Below are 27,607 nucleotides of genomic sequence, written 5' to 3' on the forward strand. Positions count from 1 at the left end.
GAGACATGGCCTAATGGATACGGCCCTCATGCGCTCATGTATACCCACTTGGTCTAGACATTGGAGCATCCCTCGTACCAAGGGGTTTAGGGACTTTCACCCACGGACATATTAGTGCTCATATGCTAGAACCAAACATTTTCAACATCCTAACTGGTCATCCACGATATACCTGTGGAGGCCATGGCCCTAATGTCGCTAGGGCGTACAGTGATCATGTCACACACATGCGAGATACATGAGTCATGCTATCCAGTCATACATTAAACATGCACGTACCATGTGCTCATGTGGGGCCACTCTATCTCATAAGGAGTCCCATAACAAACTAGCCCAATGGCACATGTTATGATCAGTTACTCCTCATAACAAGCATACATATGATGCCTATAGGCATATATCACGATGTAATAAAGTACATAGGCATAATTATCTGATAAGGCAGACAACAATAATCCACAATCGACCTTCACAGGCATGTCACATTCCAAGAGTATAAACTAAACAATATACTCCTTCTACAACTATAGGACTCCATGCGGCATGTCCCATGTTACATTAACATTAGCCTACCAAGGTACTGATATATCATATATTCCAAGACGGGGTCCACTAGAAGGACGGTGAATCTTTCCCATACATCGAGATAGGCTCTATATGGTGGATATACTAAATCTGGTACCACATATTCTTCCATCTATGGCAAGAGGTGATGGTGTACTAACATCAAGGATAGGTCTCACACTTGTCCCAAAGAAGTACATGGGTAGTGTGGATGATATATATGTGACACCGAGGTCCTAGCAACTGGATACAAGGATAAGATATGTCTCATGGGGCGAGTCAAGTGGGTGCACCACAAGGTGAGTTAAGAGGGTGAATCTATGTACAACAAGCGGGCTTCCTCACCCTCTTTATCATGTAATAAGTTGGGCTTTCCTACGGGGAGCCTGATACGTACACAAGGTGGCTTGGCGGGCTTCCTCACCCTCTTTATCATGTAATAAGTTGGGCTTTCCTACGGGGAGCCTGATACGTACACAAGGTGGCTTGGCGGGGTCCATACATTTAGAACTGTGTCCTTCCAAGCATATTGGGTAGCCCGCCTAACACCTAAGTGGACCTTGGGTATGGTCACTAAACTGGGCCAGCATAAGTATCTAAATGAGCCACACTTCCTATGGAAGGCCTGGTGTGAACACAAGGTGCGCTTCGAGGTTTAGATAATCCTAAAAGGTATGGTGGAAAGCACCATTATCAAATGGGGGCCCAACGGATTGGGATAACCTAATCAAGGGAAAGGTGGGTATCACTAGCATCAATGGGGGCCCAAAGGTTTGGGTTTGCCCAATATGGTGAGATGGGTATCGTTAATGGGGGCCCAAAGGTTTGGGATAGCCTGATAAGGGAGGGTGGGTAATATAATTATCAATGGGGGCCCAATGGTTTGGGGTAAGCCCAATAAGAGGAGATGAGAATGGGCCTAACAATGGGCCTTAGGGAGATTACAACATGGACATCTAACCATCGTTGCTCCCAAGGTAATGGGCTTAACAACGGGCCCTAGGGATGATTTCAACGGTGGACATTTAACCACTATTGTCTCCTAGTGTGTGGTCCACTTGGGATTTGAATCTAACTCTCTATAGGGCCCACAACCCTTATATAAATCAGGGAAATGGATGGACATCGTGTATGTAACACATACATCATGATGGGCCTCACAAGGCAACCCCATGGTGGGCATATAGCCCATAAATCAGGGTGGGCCTCTCAAGGCAATGGGACCCAAGACCTTAGAGAAATGGATGAACAGTGTGAATATAACACATATATTATGGTGGAATCACTCATCATAATTGGGCCTCATATAAGGGCCTCGTATACATCACATCGGGCCTCACACAAGGGTCATATATTCATCACTTGGGCCTCATACACGGGTTACATATACATCACAATGGGCCTCATACACGGGCTGCATATACATTGTAATGGGCCTCATACACGGGCCACAAATACGTCACAATGGGCCACATCCCATGGGCCTCAAATACCTCACAATGAGCCACGTCTCATGGGCATCGAATACATCACAATGAGCCTTGCACAGCCAGCAGGTGGGCCTACTGGACCGTTGCCCCTGTTGGGCTAGATGGCGTGTATGAAACACTTGTCCGGTGGGTCCCACCGTCCACGTCTAAACGGTGTGGATATACAACACATACATCATGTTGGTCCCACTGTCCAACATACTGGACAGTGTGGAATAAAATACAAAAATCAAGGCGGGGTCCACGTCCCAAGTGGACGGCTTGGATAAAACACGTACATCATGCGGGGTCCATGGACGGATGGTGCAAATAAAACCCATATATCATGTGAGGTCCACACAAATGGACGGTTTAGATAATAAACATATTCGTCAAAGGTGGGTCCCACCGTCTAGCAACTGGATGGTGCGAATATACACATACCTCACGATTAGACCCACAGAACTTGCTAACGTCAATATAACAGCTACAAGCTGTTTATAAGGTACACCAGCCAATCCATTTCTAGCAAGGTGGGCCCCACCCCACACATGTGCCACATGTGGGTGGGTCCCATGCCCAAAAAGGGATGGACGGTTGTGATTTAACACATACCTCAATATCAGACCGACAGAGCTTACTGACGTTAATATAACAACTATATAGCTATTATGGTGCACCAGCCAATTGGCTTCTAGGCGGGTGGGTCCCACGTGGGGCCCACCATATAATATTATATTATATATTATATTATATATATTTATATTTATATATTATTTAATCTCCTAGCCCTGGACATCCATTGATTGACAGACGATCTGGATGAAGCCCATCATCAAGGTGGCCTCTCATCTTGGTATTGGACGGACGGCCTGGATAAAGCCCTGCATCTAGTGGGTCCCACGTGGTGGCCCACCATGGTTTTAGATCAGCTAATATTTGTATTTTCCTTCCATTTGGGCAGCAAGATAGTCCAGCTGCTGGACAATGGCCACCCCATGGTTTGGACAGCTTGTGGTCCCATTGGATGGGTAACGTGGATTATACATCAAAGTGGGCCATTATACACGGAAGAAGAGAGAGAGAGAAGGAGAGAGAGAGAAACATCTGATGGAGGAGCTCTGCCACTATGAGCTCTCCTTGGTGGGCCATACTTATATAATACATACGTCAAGATGGGTCCCAACTCATGTGGGCCCTCAATTCATAAATTCAAAGGTGGAAACCCCTTTTCCACCCACAAGATCAAGGTCTAGATGATCTTCTCATAATAGAAAAAATAAACACTATAATGGGGTCCATGGAGAATGGTCCCATTATGGGATAAACATATGAATCGTGGTGGCCCATTGGCCACACCTAGGGTCCAAAGTGAGATCCATACCATCAATCTGTAGGCCCCACTTGGCCCATTATTAAAAACATAAATCTAGTCCTATAAACACCCACCGTTGGATCTTCTTGGTTCTATGGAATGCCAAACTCTTTGGCTCTCTCTTTGATAGAAGATGATGAGGATTGAAGGGCTAAGATGAGAGATTTAGGGGTAGGAAGTTGGCCACACACAAAGCTCTTTCTCTCCTTGGAAAGCTTGGACGTCCACCCTATTTGGTTGCTTGGAAAAATGGGTAGAGAGAGAGAGAGGAGATATTGTAAGAGAAGATGACATGGAGGGTATGGTCTCTCTTGACTTTTGAGGGCATGAGAAGGCATGGGGTATGGGTTGCCTTGACTTGTTAGTAAGAAAGGAATGGCTAGGTATGGGTTCATTTGACTTGGTAAAGAGAGAGGTATGGGTGAGTGATGGGTTGGGATGGGATGTACTTGACTTGTGATTGATTGATTGATGTGATGGATTATAGAGATTCTCTCGAGATTTACAACGCATGGCATTTCCTTAAATTAAACGCGGGCCCACAACTCCTAGCATGAGTATTGCATCGGTGCGCAAGTCATGGCGTTGGAACCGCGGTGACAGTGTAATCACAATGGTACAAGTCTCGAGTCGTGTCGATTCAAATTTATAGGATGCGACTTAGGGTAGCACGCAAACACCGATTACAGGTCGCGGACTATCGGAATTTGACGGGGATGATTGCAGGAGTCTAAGGAACGGTACGGACTAGGATACGAGCCTTACACAGGTAGTACATTGGAAAATCAGAGTATGCAGTAAAGCGTGATGGGCCACGTAGAATCATCCTTTATAAGAATACAACAGTACATGATATTTCCCATGAGTTTAAAACGATCGGGATTATGAACTAATGGAACCTGTTTAAGCGAAATTTATGCGGTTTGACTCGAATTCTAAAGTCCTTGCAAATCTCAATGACCCAATGCCCTGATCAAGCAAAAGATCAAGATTTAACAGGATTATGAATTGATACCAGAAAATCCTTCACACTGTGCAAGTAAAGCACCTATGTATTGAGCGCAAACTTAATACAACCATTTATTCATATCACCTATAACACAAGAAATCCTTAGAGGCATGTAATATGGCTTAGATGTACTAAATTTCAGGGGTAAAATTATATTTAAAGGGGGTAGATTGTAATGCCCCGAACATTTCAATACCCGAGTATTGAAAGTTCTCGAGCATTACCAAGAAATTTACTTATATGTACATGTGTAGGATACAAATCTAACTATCCTAACATTATGTCTATTCCCTGATATGAATCTAACCGTTGGAAATGATCTCCAAGTAATAAACCAAGCCATCTGAACGTTGATTTTAAGATAAGATCATTCATTACGTGATTTGAAGTTAGCATTCTCCCTTGAATGAACTGGCAAATAACTCCTTATCTGTAATGATCCAAATGCAAGTCTATTTTTAGGAATTATTTAGAAAGATGTATACAACCACGTAGAACTATTGAATTTCACAAAACTCTTATATCAAGAATAATTACGACAATGTCATTAACCTAAACCCCTGAATTCTAGATCACATGATTCTCACGATCCGTTTAATGTGAAATTTTACACCATGCCTATGTATTATAACTTAGTTATACATATCAAATTTCAACTCTTAGATCATTGTACAAGTGGGCCAAAGTGATAAACAGCTTGTAACTGTTGATTTTGAGGCCCATCTGATTGGTGGTTGTACACCTATTTTGGGCCTAACCCTTTAAATTAAATGGAGAGACGAATGAATGGTGTAAATTCCTTAAAGGAACACCACTGTGGGACCCACAAGTGGTCTCCATGTGCACGGTACATGTGCACCCGCAGTGCGAACCTGGAGTCGGGTCAAACCTAGTTTGACCCGACGATTTCCGAAAATAGAGGGAATTTCCCCTGTTTCATCCCGCGTCCGTTACATCAAAATGGTGGGCTGCCAGCATCGCCCTCAGGGATGATCCGAACCTCCGATCATGTACGGGAAGAGGATCCGACCAAAACTGGGCCACCCACGTGCACCCATACATGCACACGTGTGCATGACAATAGTCGCAAGAAGTCTATACGCCGCTCATAAAAAACGAACGGACATCGTCCGCTGGGAGTGGTTATGGCCTACTAGGAGCGACCGATCACAAGATCCAAACCATCCATCCTATCGGCCATCCAAAACTGACCACCCCCTCTCTTCCTTCCTTGGTTTTCGCTAGTAAACAGGAGCAAACACGACGCTCGCCCAGATTCACCACTGCAAGCAACAAACGATCAGGACTGCCCATCTAAAGATCAAATTAGCTCCGTATATAACATATTGGGCCACCAGGACGCGAGAGAACCAATAGACGGAGTGGATTCCCGGAAGACAATCGTAAGTGGACCCCACCAAATGACCAGCGAAACAGAGCCACTCCGCTGGCTGTAACAGCGTCCAAGACTCTCTGCTTGGATCTTTCCTCACGTCTAGACTCTTCTACGTAGCCCTCCACCCCATATCAATCCATCCTAACCGTCTAGGCTCCTCCAAGAAGCAATCCGACTCCTCCCACCACGACAGAAAGGATTTAGAGGGAGATCGCATGCCGCTCTTACAGTTTTTGCTACGCAGAAACTGAACCGTGAAAGGGAAGCTACACTGCGTCTCCCTCTTACACAAACCTGCGTAAGGCTTGGCTGGAAGTGTCTAGAGACTCTTCCGCCTATAAAGCCGTCCGTCCGGTGATGGGGAGAGACATCACAGCGGGAAAAGAAGGAAAAACGTGAGAGAGAGAGAGAGAGAGAGAGAGAGAGAGAGAGAGAGCAATGTAGAGCAATGTCCAGCTCCCTGCTGGACGTATCAGCAAGAAAGAAAAAGAAAGAAAGAAAGAAAAAGGAAAGGAAAGGAAGGAAAAGAGAAAAAATGAAAAGAGAAAGAGTTGGAGAAAGAAAGAAAGAGAAAGGAGAAAGAGAAAGAAAGAGAAAGAGAATGAGAAAGAAAGAAAGAAAGAGAATGAAAGAACAGAAAGGAAAGAAAAAGAAAGGGAAAAGAGAAAGGAAGAAAAGAGAACAAAGGAGAAGAAAATAGGGATCGTGCCACAGGGCCACTAAGCCGTCGAACTCGGGACAGGATGAAGTTGAGTTCAAATAGAGGTGAGGATTTTATCCTTTAAGCTTACATTAATTTAAGCTGTTATATTTACCTTGCCCTTTACATGTCATCATGTTATTTTTATCTTGCCTTTATATGCCTTCATGTTATTTTTATCTTGCCTTTTTCATGCTTTCATGTTACTGTGAATTGTCCTTGCAATTATATGTTTTATCATCAATTATTTGCCTTTGAGAATTATGGTATAATGTTAATTATGAGTGATCTTCATTATTTTTATGTGGAGCGATGGATACAAGCCTTGCCTCTGTCTTTACCAATTTTGTTGAGTAGCCATTACTATTCTTCTCTTTATTAAGATGGCCATTGTCATTCTCATTTTTATTGAGTCGACCATTGTTACTCTCATCTTTGTGGAGATAGCCGTCGCTACTTTATACTCTATCTTATCAGCCTTGTCCTACTTATTTTTATGGCTTGGGTATGTGTCTTAATATTCCTGAACTCCCATAATTCAATGGATTTCTCTCCTTGGTGTAAGTACTATATTGGGAATCCCTCTTATAACGATTGAATATATATCCTGGACGTAATACGTTTTCGGTAGTGGCTCCTGGGCAATACGTAATTCCATGTTTCATGGGTCGTGGTGCACAAATCAATGAAAGTAATTTGCAATGCGTGTTACATCACTTCCGGGATTGGATGTCGCAAATAGTCGTTCCATGAACAAATCGTGTCACGTAATTCATACAGTCATATGTTGTGTTTGTCTTAGGGTAACCGCATAAATCCATGTTAAACGTGGGACATGCCGGTGAATCTCCGTAGTATGGGATGCGGGGCAAGTCGGATAACTCTAATCATATTCCACATTGTGGCGATCGCTAAGTGTGATAAACAGCATATACTTTGCTACGCATGCATCTCATGTAGATTGCTTGTGCATATTGATACCTCTTGTAGTGGTAGAGTATGGGACGTATGAGAACCTTTACATTGCTTTTATGAATCTCTTAAATTACTGTTAATCTTAAAATAACTATCACTATGAGTAGGGCATTGACCCTCTCCCAACCGTACAGATGATGTAAGTGATGTATAGCTTGAAGACCTAGAGGACCATCTCCTTATGAAAGATTATAATGGAAGAATATGAAGATAATTTTATTATTTAGTTTTATACTTCCACTGCGAACTCAATTAATATTATAAGCTTCCATTGAGAAGGCATTTGATTATTTATTGAATTTCTTCACTTTGATGTAATAATCAAACCGGTCGATTTTATTCTTGTAATGTTACCTCCATGAATGTATCCAGATGCGATTAAAAAAAAAAGGTGCGATTTCTAAAGCATCTAAGATTTACATTATTAACTCCTGATTTTCTCAAACACGAGTATAAACTATGGCTATGAAAATTCGGGATGTTATAGGGATGTAGGAAGTTTGGGCACTAAGTGACCAAAGTTTCAACCATTGCACCTTTATATAAACAAGAGCTTAATTAATTTGATTAATCCTATAATTTATGAGGTGTATTGCTCTCATTGATTCATAGGAGATCGTCTCATGATAATCCCCTAATTAGAGACTTTTTAACTCATTGTAAATGGACTCTATACCCTTTTGTAGAAATATCCTAGTCATATGGACACATTCTCAATTTAAGGGATTATTTTGTTGACATTCTTACACTTACTGAAAAGGCAAGCTTAAGAAGTCCTTGTAATCAAATAAAGTGCTAAATAAATAAATAAATCAGAAATCTCAATCGCACTAGTATTGAAATGTTAATTCAAATTGATTCGTGGGACAACCTTCACCCCAAAAAAGTTAGGTAAGACAACCTTATTTCACGAATATGATAATAATCAAAATTTCAAATTAAGCAAGAGTAAATAAAATTATCTATTACAAACATTCACCACTTTTGCATAAAAGAACTTACAATCATTCACCACAAAAGTAATAAAAGAATTCACCACAACACCAAGAATTATAGTTGTTCGGTGTGTCAACAACTGTTCTCAAACAGCCACACCTACTCTATTCCCAAAATTACTAACCACGTAATCTTGAGCTTCACTATGAATAAGGTTTTCACAAGGTCACCTTAAAACCTGATACAGTTGTGATTTTACCGGGCTATCACAAACAAAAACCCACACTAAGATTTTCTGGCTATTTCAGAAAAACCAATATCGAGATTTTCTAACTATTTCAGAAAAAAACCAAATACAAAGTATAGAAAAATACTTATCTTCACCATAAAAGAATTTGTAGTCGTAGAACGCTTTTCTTAAATGACAAGTGTTCAATGTTCAGTCTAATAGAAAAGGTCTAGAATTTTATTTGATTTTAATTAAGTTTAAACCAAAGGCTACTTGCATTAATTCCCTTAAATCTCGATAAGAGCAAACACTCTTTTAGAATAAAAAGGCAGAGTTTTGAGATGAAGGAATTAATGAAAAAGCTATAAAAAAAAATTATAAATACCGCTTGATAGCTTGACAATAAATGAAGCTTCTTTCTTTAAAATAAGGACTTTGATAGGCTTGAATTATATTTTCAGATTGAGAAAGAACCTCTATTTATAGGCAAAAAGTTTATTCTTTCGACTAGTCTAAGGTAGCCTTTGATTGGCCTAAGCATCGGATTCAGTTTCAACAAATTTTCAATTTTAAGCGGGATAAGATCTAACAGATCTTCGGCTGGTCGAGGGACCTGTTCGACTGGTCGAAGATAATATTTGACTAGTCGAAGATGATATTCGACTGGTCGAATCGCCTCTTCGACTGGTCGAACAAGCTAAATCCGACTTGATTTTAGTTGCTCGACTTCGAGTTGAGGAACCTTTGACTGGTCGAAGGTGGTCGAGGATACCCTTCGACTGGTCGAAGGTGCAACAAAATTTCTATCCTATTTCAGTTGTTGCTTGGACTAATCGAAATATTTCTTAGATTGGTCGAGGCGGAACTTAGGCTAGTCGAAACTCAACCTACAATGAGTATAAAAATCCAAATTTAAATCGGTTTTGAAAACACCTAAACCTGAGGACTTTTTAGGGTTTATAATACCTGTAAGGACTGAATTTCATAGGACTAAAACTTCACAAAGGAGCTTGATCTTCTACTAGCACTTTTAATAAATCTAGCTTGGTTTTCAACTTAAGCTTGAGCTTGAACTTGAACTTGAGCTTAAGCTTGAACTTGAACTTGAGCTTAAACTTGAGCTTAACTAGAACATGACTTGCTAAGATGTTTTGACAATACAAAATTTGATAAACTAGGTGTAAGATGTGCTTTAAATATAATAACACTTACACTTACTTTATTAATTAATTCAATTGTTAGCCTTATATGTTTTGTTAGAGCTTGATTGGAGGGTCTTAATAACCTTCTAAATGAAATTAATGAATTCTAGAATTTGGTGAGGTGACATGACTTCCTTGAATCATGGAAAACTTTTGACTTCTAAGGGCTTCTCTTTATTAGTGATTAATTAAGTTAGTTTTACCTTCCCTAAGTAGATTTCATGTAGCATTATAACAAGTATTTATTTAATTAAAATATGTTACGTGTCATGACTCTCTTTAAATTAAGGAAGAACCTTAATTTTTAGTTAATGAAGTTACCTATCTCATTTAATTGACTTTTATAAGTCATGCAGTATGCTATTTTAATATTAAGTTCAGATTTGTTTTAAACTAACCTTAATGGAATGGTTTCGAGTATGAACTCATCCTTATGTAATGATGATGTTATTTATGTACATTTTCATGGATATTTGCATATGAAAAATGTGTTGGTTCTTCACTCTATAACTTGCGTTCGGGGTCACATGCCCATGTGCAGAAGTTATCGTTGGATTTATCTTGTCGAGGCAGTCATCATGGAATGAGTTTCAGGGATTTACAATATCATTATGAGGGACGTACCCTCTGGGCAATATTAGGGGTCCAATGGGTATTTGGATTGTACATACAGTCATTACATGATTTTATTTTGGAAGTGAACTTCATCTATCAACTAGTCGATTGTACTTATATGTTGAGTCGGGTGTTACAATAATAGCACAATCCACACTTTTGCCCGTTACCAAAGAAGGCATCATTCACCCAAAACTTGAAGATATACTCCAATAATGAATGGTTAGAAAAGAAAATCACGCAATCACAAAAAGTCTTGGTAAAGTAACATGGCACTAAACTGTGAGATGCAACTTGGGCGAGCTACAACGAATTAAGATAGTAATTTCTAACCACGAGGACAATGTTAATTAATGGGAGGATAAATGTCAAGTGTCCTCGGGTTGATCTATTTGAATGGTCACGGAGTAATGATAAATTAAGTATGAGTCAATTGGGTTGTTGATTATTTTTAAAAGTTTTAGTCAACAATCAATTAGTCCTTAGGAGATAGTTATTTAAGTTTATTCTATTAGAATTAGTCCTTAGAAGATGGTTATTTGAGTATGTTTTATTAATTTGTGTTATATTTAAGAACTTGCGTAATAAGATTCAAGAAGATATTTTTTCTGATTATTTTGTCTTGACCCTTTTAAGAAGCCTGTTAGCCCTTGTATGTTATGAAATTATTATTACTTCATGCAAAGTTTTGGAATATTGTGACTGTTGGGCAGTTCTTTATCTTACTAAAAACGTTACGCGAATGAAATGGATGGTATATAAACAACATGGTGGGCCGTATACAAAACTAATGGCGAGCGTTCCATCCAACTGTTTCTTATGTTGCTGCCTACCAGAGTTTGGGATCGTCATGATATTTGGGTTCGATGGTTAAAACGAATCAGCGTACTTGATGAACGGGGTGGATCTCATCACGAAGGACTCTCGGTTGCGAAGTGGAACACAAGGCATCTATGACGAAGGACTCTCGGTTGCGAAGTGGAACACAAGGTATATACACTAATGCAGATCCTTTATATCTGTGCGAAAAAGACGAGAAGGGGAGAGAAAAACATGTCCGATCCGTACGAGCGAGTGAAAGGAGGGAAGCTAACATTCAAAGGCGGAGGTGGCCTCGCCCCTCTCAAATCCATCAACAAAAACAAGAAGAAGAAGAAGAATAAGAAGCCTGAAGAACTCCCCGAAGAGTCAATCGACGGTGGAGATGTGCCCTCAAAAGACGGGCCCGGAGAATCGGACGGTGTCGGAGATATCTATACGATCGACGCCGCGAAGCGCATGAAGTACGACGAGCTGTTCCCGGTCGAGGCCAAGAAGTTCGGGTACGAGCCGCGGTCGACTTCGAGGTCTGTCGAGGAAGCCCTCGACGATCGCGTGAAGAAGAAGGCTGATCGATACTGCAAATGAGGTCAGATACAGATCCCATCCATTCATCTGAGTATATCATCTTATTAGGGTTTTGATTTGTTAGGGTTAGGGTTTCGTTTCACTCTCTGTGTAAATTTTAGGGTTTTTAGGGAATTGATAATGAGACCCTCCCTGATTGATAAGTACACCCACTGTTTTCACTTTTCGTAACACAGATTTTCTTCTCTCGGAATTGCTTTTGTACTGTTGTAGTTCACCAAAAGTAGAGAGGGTGGGCTTAAACGGTAACTCCCTTTTCTTTACCGTTATTTCTATTGGTGGAAAGGGAGAGAGAATGGTGATAATGTATCCTATGTCAATCTGGACCATCCAAGTCACGGGACTCAGCGTGTGTGGAGCATCGTGAGAAGGCCACACTGATGATGTTAGCCGTCTGGATGCTCCCTGTTGAGTTTGAAATGCCAAGTCATCATCATTTGAAAATCATTTATGGACAAGTTGCCGCTATTTGAAAATGGCGGCAAATTATCACCAGACAATAATATACTGGAAGCTTTGTTGTGTTTTTATAATAAAAAAATAAATTTCAAAAATAAAAGTTTATTTTTAGTAAGTAAATAAATATATTGATTATGAAAACTTTCCATTAAAAGAGTCTATAGCCAATTGGTAAGAGAATGGGTTTTTGCTTCTACAAACAGGGTTCAATTCTCTTCAAGGATAGTGGGAAGCACCGCTTGTGCTCGCGCGCACAGCGTGGGCTGTAGGGCTGCTTGGGCACTTATTAAGCGCACTTAGCACTTTGCACGTGTGCATCATCGCAAGGAGCTAAAAGGATTTAGTCTTTTTGGCACATGGTTCAAACCTTTTTGAGCCATGGTGCAACTTGAATTAAACTCGAGTCTACCCTGAAGTATTTTAATCTTTTTGTTGATTGAGAGTGACTGTGATATGGTCGCTCATGTGGCACCTATGCCACGTGTCACTCATGTGGCAATAGTTAGGATGATTAGGACCTGTGGTACATGTGGCTACAGTTTTATACTATTGGATAACTATTTTTGTCTAAAAGGGTAGAAAAATAACTGGCATAGGACAAATGGTCATGTCTTTTTCATTGTCTTTTTTATGGAAGAATATTGTTTGTTGTGAATGCGAATGGATGTCCTAAAGAGGCACATGAGTATCTCTTCTGGAAGAACTCTATAACTCTTCAATTGCTATAAATCCTGGATACTATAATCCAGAAAACTCTCTCCATTTTCCAGATAAAAACCATCTATCGTGCAATACGCTCAAATCTGAATCTGACCTCTTGTTGTGTTTTTTCTGAACGTTTTAAAGGTGTATCAGTGTCAAAACTAGAGATCTGTTCAACACTTAAATGTGTAAATTTTTGTGTTAAAATTCGGATTGAGAGTTCATCGTATCCAGAAGACAATTTGCAGATTTCATTCATCTGTACTTGTTGGAACAACCAAAAAAGGGCAACAACTCAATATTGAGAAATTAATTATTCAAGTCGAGCCTTGAACCCGATAGATCTAATCATCTCATTATCTTTTTCGTCTATCTTCTGTTGTGTACTATTTTAAATATTTTCTAATAAGCGTTGGATTGCTAAGCGCCATGGATGGCCATGGTAGAATGTGGAAATTAAAATCAAGTGATCCGTCTTTTAAAATAAAATAAGATAAATAGGATTCATTAAAAGCAAAGGGGAAGGGAATTCCCAATATTGAGATGGACACAAAGCCCCAGAAGAAGCTAAATTGCAAATACATGGATGTGATCTGTCTTCTCTTGCAGTGTTTCTGTGGATCTAGTTTGGTAGTGATCATGATCACTTTAGTTGCCCATTTTGCTTTGTCTTTTTGTAAATAGTATGTGTGCTTCTCTGATTATCCATTACCGTGAGCGTGATTGTGTAGTTGAGGTGCGTAGAAGTAGACACAAGGCATTCCATAACGGTAATGGTGACCATGATTGATGTAGGACGACTTAATCCAACCCTAAATGACTTTGATATTTGAAAGTGGTAGATTTATGCCAAAAAAAATAAAAATGAAGGTGGTATTTGAAAGGGGTAGATTTATGCAAGCATTGACAATAAAATTCAGCATTATACATCATAAAATAAGAAGGAAATAAGGAACATTCAGTAATGATCATAACCATCCATGACAAACATGTTGTATTTGTTTGTACTCATTCTGGCCGAGCTTTGTTTCGACCAATCGGGGTCATTTACGTGTGATCTGTATGGATACGTGTGGTACAATTAGAAGATTTCCTGCAGATATGTACGGTTGTATCTCGAAGGAGGGATTACAACGTATCAATTATATTGAGGTAGCCGATGCGCATGTGACCGAGTTCGAGTGACTAAGCAACAGGTAGTTAGTGGTCGAAATATGTCGGTTTATTGGCTAAAGAAAGATTCAAAGGAATACAGAACGTGGGAAACATCCGGAAGTAGAGTAATGGGAAGACGGTTATGATAACCGTCAGTACGTGAGAAGAATCTAGAGCTGTTGATCAAAGCTTATAAATAGGAAAGCAAAGCAAGCAGAAAACTCGTCTCATACCAAACCAAACAAACCAAATCTATCTTCAATCATCCTGTCAAATTTACATTCCTTAGTGTAATTTTTTCTTTTCTCGTTCAAGTAAATTGTATTTCCTAGCATAATCATTTACTTCATGTACTTGTCAATTACATTCCATAGTGTAATCCATAACATAATCAGTAACGTTAACCTTGTAGTCAATAGCTTTAGCTATAACTGGAGCTGTTGCTAGCACATTGAATCTCATTCAACAGCTGACAGCGGTCAATTGTAAGGATTTCTTTCTTTTCTTACTTTATATGTGTTAAAAAGTCCTTTCGTACGGAAGGCAAAAAGGAGTAACTCATCATTAGATGACGAACCCTACCCTCTGACCATCGCCTGATTAATTTACACGTTGAGCGAGTGGCTGAATAGGCGATCGATCTCCTTAGATCTTGGTCATACTCTGTGTCTGCTTCGTCGCTTGGGGTCATTGTTGTTTGGTTTGAATGGTTTGAATTGGAACTGCAATCCCAATTCTGCCACGCCCGCATGCCACCCGTGCCGAAGAAGGATCGCAATAAGCGACGAACAATTTTCTGGCATGCCCGGTGGGACGCGTTTGTTTAACTACCGGTCTAGTTGTTGCCAAAAATGGAGAGACGAAGTGGTCAATTGCTGGAACCAAACCTGTAATGCCAACTGCACTACCCCCAGGTGATGATGTGTAGGTCCAGGCACCTCTAGATGAAATTACTTTGAATGTTAACCCGACTGGAAGCTAGGCTGGACCATCCACGGCCCGCCCCATCCTTTTGGATGCAGTATCAGTTGTACTCCGAGATGTTCATATGGGCATCCAAATGATACAGGAGTCTAGGAGAGCTCAATCGTAGAAATTCCGTCAACAGGCCAAAAACACTAATCGTTACATGGCTAACCAGACCGAGGCTATGCAACGATTGTTGGCCATAATGACATAACGAACACAATCAACACAACAACACAATATGAGCTCGGTCGGTAATGTTATCCCATTCTCAGCGACACCACCGTTGTAGTGCAACTCACCTCAAGTTCCTCCCCTAGAGGTCAGGAATATGCCACCTCCTGCTGAGGTCAGGTGACCTAAAAGGGAGTTAAGAGATTTTGAAAATAGAAATCTCGGACCACCAGTTGGTTTTTAACCACCGCAGGGTCTCCGATATTAGGAAAATTTTAATCGATTTGCTCCAGATCAACTGCCAGCTGTAGAACCTCAGCGGGTTGATTGTGACCAAATATTGCAACTTATGTAGGAAGTTCCTGGCCAAGTGCTAGGCCGCGATGCTATTCCCATATATCATAAACCATACCCTGAGTGGGTAGATCGGCAACAGTCATTGCTGAGGAACTATCAACCGGATTTTGCCTTGTTTTCAGGCGAACATGGTCAGTCGACTATCGAGCATGTCGGTCAGTTCACTATGCAGTGTGGCGAACTAGCCAACAATGATTATTATAAATTACAGTTATTCGGTCATTCATTGACTGTTGCGGCCTTTATGTGGTAATTGAATTTGCTGCTAGATTCAATACATAACTGGCAAGAATTGGAGGAAAAGTTCAATGCTCAAATTTTCTCCAGGAATAGGGATATAACCATGGCCGATCTCGCGTGGTTCCGGCAATTGCCTGACGAACCATGCGAAAGATATATCATGCGATTCAAGCGGGCAAAAAGCCACTGTAAGGTAGTCATGACCAAGGCCGAGTTCATGCAACTCGTACAAGACGGTCTGGAATATACTAAGCAAAAAAATTGTAAGCACTGAGTTTGTCGACTTATATGATCTTACTAAGAAGGTTTCTTGTTATGAGGAACTACTCCAGGAAGAAGCCAGGCGAGCTAATTCATCGGTGTGAATGTATTACAACAACGATCCTAACTACGAAACTGTGATTGCTAAAGTGGCGGCTAAAAAGCCACTAGTTTGCTCGACATTGGTCAAAGCGAAATCAACTGCCCCGACCACACAAAAGGCCCTTTGATATCACTCGGGTTGAAGAAATATATGATTTTATGTTGTAAGCAAAGTTCATCAAAGTGCCTATTAATCATAGATACCTTTGGTCGATGAATTGCAAAAGGTCGAATACTGCAAATGGCATTGGTCTCGGTCTCACTCCACCGACAAATGCGTTATTTTCAAGAACCTCATCTAAGATCACGTCGATCGCGAACTGCTCAAGTTCGTAGAAAAGGAGGAGGCCATACTCACCGATACCAACCCATTCCCGGTCGGCATGGAGGTGAACACAGTCACTGCCAACTTGAGGGATCCACTGAGGCCAAGGATGGATCTCGGCTCAGGAAGTCTATGGAGGTTGTTCGGTCGACCCACACGGCGATGGACACCCCATCATTAAGGCGTGCGTTCATCAAGCGATCTAAGGAATTATTAAGAATCTCAGTTTTGCGATTGCTGTGCTCAGAAAATTTCTCCACGCTTAAGAGATCCTTCTTGGATGGAAGGGGACAACCTCAACCTTGGTTGAAACCGCTATCGGCTAAGGCAGTCAGCATCCAGCCGCCAATCGCGATGGGGGCTACCCTTAACCAGGATGGTGAAGCCTCCTGCCACATGAGTGTGGAGGCGACTCACCCATCCAAAGTTTTCGGCCGTATTAGAGATTCTGACCAGGACTCAGAAACGCCGATGACAGAGACAAAGCTGTGGCGAGAAGGGAGAGGTAAGGGGATGAAGTACCTCCTCAACCAGAACCCAAGCTACCCTATCCATTTTGGAGAATTCTTTCACTCGTCAAGCAAGTGGCCGTGAATACAGTCGAAGCTATGATACCATCTACTAGTCAAGAAAATGAAAACCCCCTTAGGGACATGAAAAACTCAGGAGGTCTTAAGGAAGAAGATAACACTGACAACTTGTCAGATTATTTCACTGAGGATTGCTTCCCGACAGAGGAATGGTTAGCTAACGAACACACATCGACTGCAAGTACGTTGGAGAATACAGCGGTCGATGTCTCATTCGTTGCTACGACTGACAAGCGCTCTGGTCAGACCGAGAAAGTCGAGTCTGATACACTAGAGGGGTAAGGTTTGGTCGGTGAAATTGTGTTTGGTTCGTTGCCGCCGGTGATGTTCCACTGTAATATGGTATTTACATTGCCATCTTGTTTTCAAGCTAGGGCAACTCAACCAAACACAATGCCTAAGGATGTAGAAGAGCACGCTCCCTCAGTAATTATACAACATGCTTCTTTTCCTTATGAGGAAGGTGAACATGACAAGGCAACACATGTTAACACGGTCACCGTAGTGATCGATGGTACGGCATACAGAGTAATTATAGATAAGCCCACCAATGACATGACACAACATCTCAAGCCGTTGTACATATTGACTCATTTGGATGGATGTCCCGTCATTAGGATCCTGGTAGACAACGGGGCCTCAGTAAATCCATTCCCAAAAAGGATGATGGCTAAACTGGGGAAAAGTACAATTGACTTGATTCCATCTAAGGTGACTTTTAGCAATTTCGCTGGTCATGTTACCAACACACATGGTGTCTTACTGATTGACCTCACCGTAGGCACTAAGTCTGTCCTGGCGCCATTTTTTTGTAGTTGATACATCGTCAAGCTACAATGCTTTGTTAGGGGGAGATTGGATTCACTCTTTCGCATGTATCCCATCTTCACTAATTTGTTATTTTCTGGAATCAAAATAAGGTCGAGCTAGTCTTAGCTGATAATAAACCCTTTTTGGCAACATCGAATGCCAATGAGGCCTATTATTACCTCGAAGAAATAGGGCCCATTAGGTTCACTAGGAGGAATAAGTACGGTCGCCCAACTGGGATTACAGTGAAGAAAACTCCAGGAAGTATTGTGCAGGCGCTGCCGGAAGTGACTTGGGCAAACGAGACTCGGCTGAAGGACATTGTCCCTTATTAGCCGACTACCCATTGCATAATCGAAGAAATATCATGATTATGACGACTAAGGGCAAGGCGCATGGGAGTTGACTTCATGACTAGAATAAAGAGGCTTAAGGAGAGCCTAAAGGAAACTGACAAGGGGTCCTCATTAAACTGGCTGAGTTAGATGAACCATATGAGGTTGATGGCTTGGAGATGGAAGACCTATCAGCGGAAGTAGAAGAGAGTCGATTGCAAGTTCAGGATCCGCTGAGCGAAATCAATTCGGGAACGGATCAAGATCCGAGATGATGCAGGACATGAAATTTAAATATGAGATGCAAGAATTCAGGCTTAGATCATACCAATTCAGAAACAATTACACAAATTCCACATTCGACATGACAGTCCAAACATTCAAGTAAAGGGGAATCTATGTAGGTCTAGGCCGACACAGGGTAGGACTGGACCAATTAAAATTATAAACCAAACGATGTCAAAGGGAAATAGAAATCAACCACACATGCATAAGAATCAGTCCCTAATCTAAGGGATTCCCCAATTTCAATTCAAGGAACCCTAGGGTGAGGAAAACGACAAACAAATTCGGGAAAACGCAATATAGGTTTAGGGTTTATGAAAAAACATGTATGAGGATGTAAAAGAGGACAAAAACTTGAACCAAAGACGGTTCCCACGTGTAGACAGCGGGCCTGGGGCGCTCGCACGTGCGAGGGGGTGTCGGTTGCGGAAAAGCTCTCCTTGGCCCTGGTCGATTGGGGGTAGGCTCCAAAACCCCGAAGTTTCGGGTTGATCCTTGTGCGTAGTACTCTATCGAAGTTTCTGACCTCCTGCAAGGCCGAAATCTGAAAATCTGCAGTAATGAAGAAAACTTATGCAACAAAGGACGAATTCGAAGCACAAGTGGTGGTAGAAGATGAAAAAAGAGAGATGATAGAGGATGGGGTGAATCGGGATCGATGTGGCTTTGCACCACAGTAGTTGGCCTTTCGAAAAGGGAGGGCTTTGCACCCACTTTTGAATTCTTCCACAACTCACGAAGAGAGTATAAAAATAAAGTAGGAATTTTTATTAAGCTTGAATGAATTAAAAGAACTACTAGGGGTGCCTATTTATAGGGAAAACCCTATACCCCAAAACTCGCACATTGTGTGCAACCTATTACTTGGTGATGAAGTAAACTAAAATAAAAACCAAACAAAGAAATCCAAAGTGTTCACAATATTCTAAATAATAACAATAAGCAAAACCTAAAATATGACATCAATCAGACGAGTAGGCCACGATTATGAGATCCTATGATGGGCTTTTCTTGACTATCGGGCTCACCCTTTTGAACCAAAACTTCGTCTTCTAACTAGGAGGCCCTCCTGGACGTCGTCATCGAACTAGATCAATTGTGGGGCCCTCCTTCTGCTTACGTACGTGCGTAGGGAGGGTGGCGTGTGGCCGTGCGTGCGCACGATGTCCTCATCACGAGACCTACATGTATAAGCAAATCTGTTATGATCGCCCGAGCAAGAAGAGTTGGCAAGTTTACTCCAGGAGTTCGTAGATTGCTTCGCATGAGACTACCACGATATGCTAGGGCTCGATAGATCTTTGATCAAGCACCGGTTGCCCACCAGAGAAGGATATCGGCCATACAAACAACCTCCGAGGCGAATAATGGCCAAAGTCACTCTTAAGATTAAAGAGGAAATTGAGCGGCTCCTGAAGGCAGGTTTCATCTGACAGATTAAATATGCGGAATGGATGTTGAATATAGTCCCAGTGATAAAGAAGAACGGTAAGTTGAGAGTATGTGTTGATTTTAGAATTTAAACTTGACCACACCCAAAGACGAATATCTCATGCCTGTGGCAGATCAGCTGATCGATCGGGTTGCTGGGCATGGGATTGTGTCTTTCCTAGACGGAAATTCTGGGTACAATCATATCTACATAGCCTTGGATGATGTGCCTAAGATTGTGTTCAGATGCCCAGGCCCTCTAGGGACTTATCGTTGGGTGGTAATGCCTTTCGGGTTAAAGAACATAGGGGCCACATATCAGAGAGCAATGAATGCCTCTTTCATGATATGATCGACCGTTTTATGGAAGTCTATGTAGACGATGTGGCAGTCAAGTCGATCGATGCGAAAGAGCATCTGGTCCACTTGTGCAAGTCCTTCGAACGAATGAGGCTACACAAATTGAAAATGAACCCTTTGAAATGCACTTTCGGGGTCTCGACCGATAACTTCTTAGGATTCCTTGTACACCAGAGAGGGATCGAAATCGATCAGAATAAAGCCCAGGTTGTGATTGATGCACGACCGCCTAGAAATAAAGCAGAGTTGCAGAAACTCTTGGGACATCTTAATTTTCTACACCGATTCATATCCAACTGTGCATGTAAGATTAATGTTTTCTCCCCATTGCTGAAACTTAACATGGAGCCGAGTTCGTGTGGGAAGCAGAGCACCAGCTGGCTTTCGATCGCATCAAGGGGTATTTGATGAAGCTGCCCGTGTTGATGCCTCCTATCAAAGATCGACCGCTCAAACTATACATCGCAGCTTCGATAGAATTGGTCGCGGCTCTCTTAGCAAAAGATGACGATCTGCAGAAGGAAATAGCGATCTACTATTTGAGCGAACCTTGCTTAACGTAGAATGACGATATTTGGCTATGGAAAAATTATGTTTATCCTTGTATTTCGCAGCCACAAAGCTAAGGCATTACTTGTTGGCCGAAAAAGTAAAAGTGATAGCTGTAACAAATTTGATTAAATACATGTTGAATCAGTTGATTTTAAGCAGCCGTACTGGCAAATGGGTGTTAGCATGATCAAAATTTGACTTGCATTATTTGCTGCAAAAAGCAGTAAAGGGTAGGGCTATAACAGACTTTTTGGCCGATCACCTATCAGAATTAGAAAAGCAAATCCCTCTCGACATTGCGGAGTCGTATTATGTTCAACTCACACTATGGAGATTAATTTTTAACGGATCAAGGACATGAAATGTTTGGGGTTGGAATAGTGCTTATCGCTGGGAACAGGAATCGACAGGAGTTTGCGTTCCAATTAGAATTTGAGTGCACTAACAATCAAGCCAAATATGAAGCCATTATCATTGGCCTAGAAATATTGTTAGAATTACATGTAAAGGACGTGATGATTATTCGGGATTCACAGTTGGTAATACATTATATGGCCAGATTGTTTAAATGTACCAGTCCATCCTTGCTACCATATTACGCCGTGGCTATCCAGTTGCTCGAGCAATTCGATGACGTTCAATTAATGCATGTCACTTGAGGCTTATGCTTAGTGGACGCCAACGAAATGGCATAGTTAGCGGCAAGTCTGGAAGCTTGGAAAGGACCGATTGGCCGTTTAATCATAGTCCAGAAATGGTCACTGCCTTTTGTTTTCCAGAGAGAGAACACAACACAAATTTGTCAGATAGAGGTAGAAGAAGATGATTGGAGAGCTCCTCACATGGGCTATTTACAAAGTTCTCGAACCAAGACCGATCGGAATGTACGAAGATCGGCTGTCAGCTATGTTGTGGTTGATAACGAGCTGTATCGGAAAGGGGCCAATGGAGTGTTACTTCGATGTTTGTCAAAAAACGAAGCCATGTCAGTCATGGAAGGGGTTCATGAAGGCATTTGTGGGGCTCACCAAGCAGGGAGAAAGATGAGGCTTATGCTTAGGTGTTATGGATACTTTTGGCTAGAAATGATGGCCGATTGCACCAGATACGCTAAGGGCTACAAGGCTTGCCAAAGAAATGGGCCTGTCTAACATGTGCTTGTGGCTGAATTGCATCTTATCATAAGGCCATGACCATTTTGAGGTAGGCAATCGATCTAATTAGGCAGATCCATCCACCAACCCGACTAGATTCATTCATTATAGTGGTGACCGATTACTTCACCAAATGCGTCGAAGCAAAACCTATGAGGAAGGTTGGTCATGAAGATATCATGGGCTTCATAGAGGCCAACATCATTCATCAATTTGGGGTGCCAGAGTCTATCACGATGGACCGAAGTACTGCCTTCTCGGCCAAAGAAACGCGTGCTATGACCGATCGATATGGCATAAAGATCCTGCATTCAACCTTGTATTACGCCCATGCTAATGGTCAGGCCGAGGCTAGTAACAAGGCGAGCAAAAACATTTTGAGGAAGATGATACGAGGAAATTCATGGGAATGACACCTAAAGTTATTTGACGCGTTGTGGGCTGATATGGTATCACCTCGTACTAGTACAGGGGTCAGTCCGTTTGCACGCTGACCTATGGGCATGAGGCAGTGTTGCCTTTAGAAATTATGGTCTGATCATTACAAGTCACACATCAATTGCAGTTGAGTCATCCAGAGTTTATAGAAGCCATGTTGGCGGAGCCTGAGGGACTGGATGAGGCTCTTATTAAGGCCCTAAATTCTATTATGGCCAATAAGGCGACCGTTGCTTGGGCATATAACAAAAAGATTTAAAGGAAAATCTTTTGAAGAAGGGGAAATGGTCCGGAAGATGGTCCTGCCCATTGGCCAGAAGGACCGAGTGTTAGGTAAATGGTCACCTACATGGGATGGACCATATGTTATAGAATAGGTGCTCAAAGGGGGAGCCTATGTTCTAAGAGATCTGAATGGTAATGTTGTAGCAACCCCTACAAATGGCCGTTTTTTGAAGTAACTTTTTCCCTCACTGTGGGAAGTCATCAGAAATCAGGTTGAGCCTATGAGGTAAAATAATTTTAAATTCTTATTCAAATAAAACCCTTACCAAAGGGCTAATAATATTATGCTGTGTCCCTGAAATAAAAGATAAAGAGGAGAGGAAGAGCCTGGCGATGGACCTATCGACCGGTCCACTTGATGTTTTCGAAGCTTTTAGCAGCTTCAACCGTCGCGTCCTTCGTCAAATTTCGCCTCGCAATCTAGGAGATTTGTTGGCTCACGAGTTCGACTGAGGTAAAATAATTTTAAATTCTTATTCAAATAAAACCCTTACCAAAGGGCTAATAATATTATGTTGTGTCCCTGAAATAAAAGATAAAGAGGAGAGGAAGAGCCTGGCGATGGACCTATCGACCGGTCCACTTGATGTTTTCGAAGCTTTTAGCAGCTTCAACCCTCGCGTCCTTCGTCAAATTTCGCCTCGCAATTTAGGAGATTTGTTGGCTCACGAGTTCGACTGAGGAGCGCTCGATGTGGGCCAGACGGCTATCGAGAGCCGCTTTTTCTTATTCAGGCGATCTCTTCTCGGCCTTGCTGATTGCAGCACGTCCTTGATAGAGAACCATTTGGGCCTTCACGAACGTGATTAACTCAACACTTTTTGGTCGGTCGGGGTACAACCAATTGGTCTCGGCTAGGTTAGCAAAGATACTGTCGCATGAGTGGGACAACACCCACAACATCTTCTGGTTGAACTCGTGTTCACAAGTCCAACACAACCCGTTTTTTCAAGCTGCCCCAAAGCGGGCTGGCTGGGCCTGACACTTGGTGCTGAGAGGTGACAGATGGTTCAGGGGCAGCGTTCGAATTCTGCATCTGCTTCAGCGAATACATTTCCGAGTCGCCTAAGTTTTGAAATAAGGTTCAAAATCTCCTACTATTTGTGTTTTCCCTTCAACCAGGTCTACGTGACCTTATCAATAGGTTCGACGGCAAATAAACATTACAGTTGACCATAGGAAGTTTTTGAGGGTGGGCATTTAATGCTACTATTTTCTTGTAGTATGGTCCACCTGAGATTTGGATCTGCCTCATTTTTGGGACCATACCCTAAAATGAACTGGCAAAGCAGATGGACAGTGTGGATATACATCACATGCATCAAGGTGGGCCCCATGGTCAGGGAAACACCAAAGTGGACCGTAACTTATAGTCCAACTCATTGGACCTTTACTAAAAATACGACTTGGTAGAAAACAAGCCATGTTGGCTTGTTTTGAATTGAAAAGAGAGGGTTTCCCTTGTAAATGACGAAAAGAGAGAAAAGGGGACTTGAATTATATACTAATGTGGCAAAGTTATGTGGACCCCACCGTGATGTGTGTTATATCCACACCATCCATCCATTTTCCCTGATCATTTTAAGTCATGATGTAAAGAATGATGCAGATCCAAAGCTCAAGTGGACTACACTGTAGAAAGTTGTGGGGACAATGATGTTGCCCACCATGATGTTTATTTGCCATCCAACTTGTTCATAGGGTCATAAAGACCTAGATGATGGGAAAACACAAATATCAGCTTGATCCAAAACTTCTGTGACCCTAAGAAGTTTTCAATGGCAAGAGTTCAATCCCCACTTTTTTTGGGTGGTCCACTGGAGCATTAGATCTGCCACTTTTTTGGGCCCGTGCCCTAAAATGATTCGGACAAAAAAAATGGATGGATGGCGTGGATATAAGACGTACAACACGGTGAGGCCCACAAAACTTTGCCATGTCAAAAAAACACTGTTGAGTGCTAAACCACGTAACCGAGTCCTCGGGCTTTATAAATGAAAAGAGGGGGGCTTTGTAAATGTGCAAAGAGACCAAGAGAGGGAGAGATGCACATGGCGGTCTCTCCCTTCAAGTTCGAAACCGAGAGAGAGAGAGAGAGAGAGAGAGAGAGAGAGAGAGAGAGACGCATGACGATCTCTCTTTCCCTTCGATTTCAAAGCCCTAACCTAAGCGAGAGCGCTTTTTCTTTTTCTTTTAAGAAAGAAGAAGTTTTTTTTTTAAAGGATGTGAAACATTACAGGGTATTAGCCGTTGTATGCTATAACGGCCTTTATGCTTCTTTTTTTTCAGACCTCACCGATTTAGCCTCGAATTGCGTAACGGTCATGGCAGTTACCTTTACGGATTGGCCGCTACGGTCGATACGTAACCAATTTTGGACACCTTGTGCAGAGCCTTCCTAGTGAGAATGGGAGTTTTCATACTATTCATCTCCATGACCGCGTTATCTTCTATTTTCTGCTTTTAAATAAATGTTTTTTGTGCTTTTCCAAACTCGAGTTCCTCTTTGAAAAGCACCTTGAATTTGAGGGGGAATGTTAGAGAATTTCTTAGATTTATTTATTTGTTTATTATGTTGGCCCTTGTTCCAAGCTGGGCATAAATAAGATGCTCCAACTTGAGGGGGAGTGTTAAAAGGTTTGAGTTTTATAATTAGGCCCATTGGACCCAAGTCCATATATATATATATATATATATATATATATATATATATATATATATATATATATGGGAAAAGGTACTATGCGCTCGACCTCACGATAAGCTCCCATGAGGTCGAGCTGTGTGGGCCCCACCATGATACGTGTCGACCATCAACACCGTGCATTTGATGGGTCCCCTCTAAATTATGGGATATCCCAAAAATCAGCCGTATACGGAACTCAGGTGGGCCATACCATCTAAAATCATGTGAAGACATGCCAAAAACATATAAAAGCACTTGGTGGGGCCCACCTGAGTTTTGAATGCTGTTGAAACTTGGTCTGAACCCTCATCCAAGTGGGACACACATAATGGATGGGCTGGATTTTCAAACCACATCTCGGTGGGCCCAAAAAATGATTATGAATCTTTTAATGGTGCACGGCCCCTCCCCACTTCTGTATGTGGTGTGGCCCACACAAGTCACGGATTGACTTGATTTTTAAGACCTAAGCCCACGATGGAATGGTGAATCTGACTGATGGGGTAGATGGTCGACACGCATCACGGTGGGGCCCACACAACTCGACCTCATGGGACGGTCTTGTGAGGTCGAGCGCATAGTACCTTTTCCATATATATATAAAATAGAAACCTTGAATGGGACTAGGGTTTCACAACCGAAGCAATCTCATTCACATTCTCTTCCATCTCTCATTTCTCTTCTTCTCCCCTCTCTCTCTCTCTCTCTCTCTCTCTCTCTCTCTATATATATATATATATATATATAATAGAAACCTTGAATGGGACTAGGGTTTCACAACCGAAGCAATCTCATTCACATTCTCTTCCATCTCTCTCATTTCTCTTCTTCTCCCTTCCCTTGCTTCTCCTTTGTTGCATCTTCATCATTGGCCCACAAGAACGGGAAGATTTAGCCGTTCAACAAACATGACAGAGGAACTGTTGACAGATTTCCCACTATCTACTAATCTATAACTAGTATTCAACAATAACCTTACCCTCTGCTTCCACCCACATGCACATTCACACGAAACTGTTACCAACTGACCAATGCACATCCTATTCACTCTAAACTTTCCCCAAAAAATTTGTAATTACCCAGATATTACAAATAGGAGACAGTTATACCCAAAATACTATTAGCACTATCATACATAGACTGTTATGCAACTGCCTTGTGTGTTTGGACCATTTATTGCTGTATACATAGCTATACCAACAATATCCCTAGAACATAATTGATCTTCTGGAATCCTGTCACATAATTGATTAAGTGGGGGACACTTTAGGTCTTTTGATTCACATGTGTGGCCCTTGTTGCACTATGCATCGCTCAGGTGCATCACACACCCCTTCCGAGTTGCTAGTACTTGCTAACATTTAAAAACAAACATTTGTTGGCACCCTAATCCTCTACCACTTCTGCCTCATGCTTCGTGCTATAAGAGCATCATTGGAGATGTATGGAATGATATTCTTGGAGATGAAGACGATGAAATCGAATCGCTGCTCTTTTGTTCTTATTATTATAGCTGACCTAGGAACTTCAATGAAGGAAACACATCTGCAATTCACTCCCATTGCATCTATAGCTAAGGCGTCAACAATCCACAATTCCACATACGTAGGCAAACCAAGTGCTATTGCATTAAGCTTGGAAGCGCTCTCTTGAAAATTCCACTGAGAATAAACGAAAGCTTCCAAGGATCGAAATAAATACTACAGAACGAGCCAATCAATCAAATACATGAGATGCCTATGGATTAAGATACAGATCCCTGTATTTATCAATACAGGGAGAGTTGCCAATCCTAGATTGATCTCCTCGATTGCCCAGTCTTTGGTTTGGTTGACACAAAATGGATTGGCCAATCAAGGATTTACCAATTCAAGGATCTAAAGAGGAACTGAAGGGTACATTGACCAATACAACGCACTCCTCATCTACAAGAGCCTCAATCCTATTAATTTCTAGTTGAGGTTGTCTACCCACACATGTGAGATGGATGGTGGTATTCGTGCATGTCCCAAACTAGGACTGTAGGACATTGGTGAAGATCTGAGACATTCACCAGTGTAGGT

At 41.7% G+C, this 27,607-nt stretch overlaps 1 protein-coding gene across 6 annotated transcripts in view; it reads left to right on the forward strand.

Moving 5' to 3' along the window:
• Window positions 1-11,470: 11,470 nt before the first annotated feature.
• LOC131243061 (uncharacterized) overlaps window positions 11,471-27,607 on the forward strand; it is a 32,870-nt gene continuing 16,733 nt past the window's right edge. For 5 of the 6 annotated variants that reach the window (XM_058242125.1, XM_058242126.1, XM_058242130.1 and 2 more), the window contains exon 1: window positions 11,471-11,878. In XM_058242125.1, coding sequence (XP_058098108.1) covers window positions 11,473-11,877 — 405 coding nt within the window. In that variant the 5' untranslated portion in view covers window positions 11,471-11,472 and the 3' untranslated portion in view covers window position 11,878. Of the gene's footprint in view, window positions 11,879-12,539; window positions 12,992-27,607 lie in introns of those variants that run through there. The other variant, XM_058242127.1, reaches the window with a different exon arrangement.

The sequence above is a fragment of the Magnolia sinica genome, chromosome 4, assembly GCF_029962835.1.
Source record: "Magnolia sinica isolate HGM2019 chromosome 4, MsV1, whole genome shotgun sequence".
Lineage (NCBI taxonomy): Eukaryota > Viridiplantae > Streptophyta > Magnoliopsida > Magnoliales > Magnoliaceae > Magnolia > Magnolia sinica.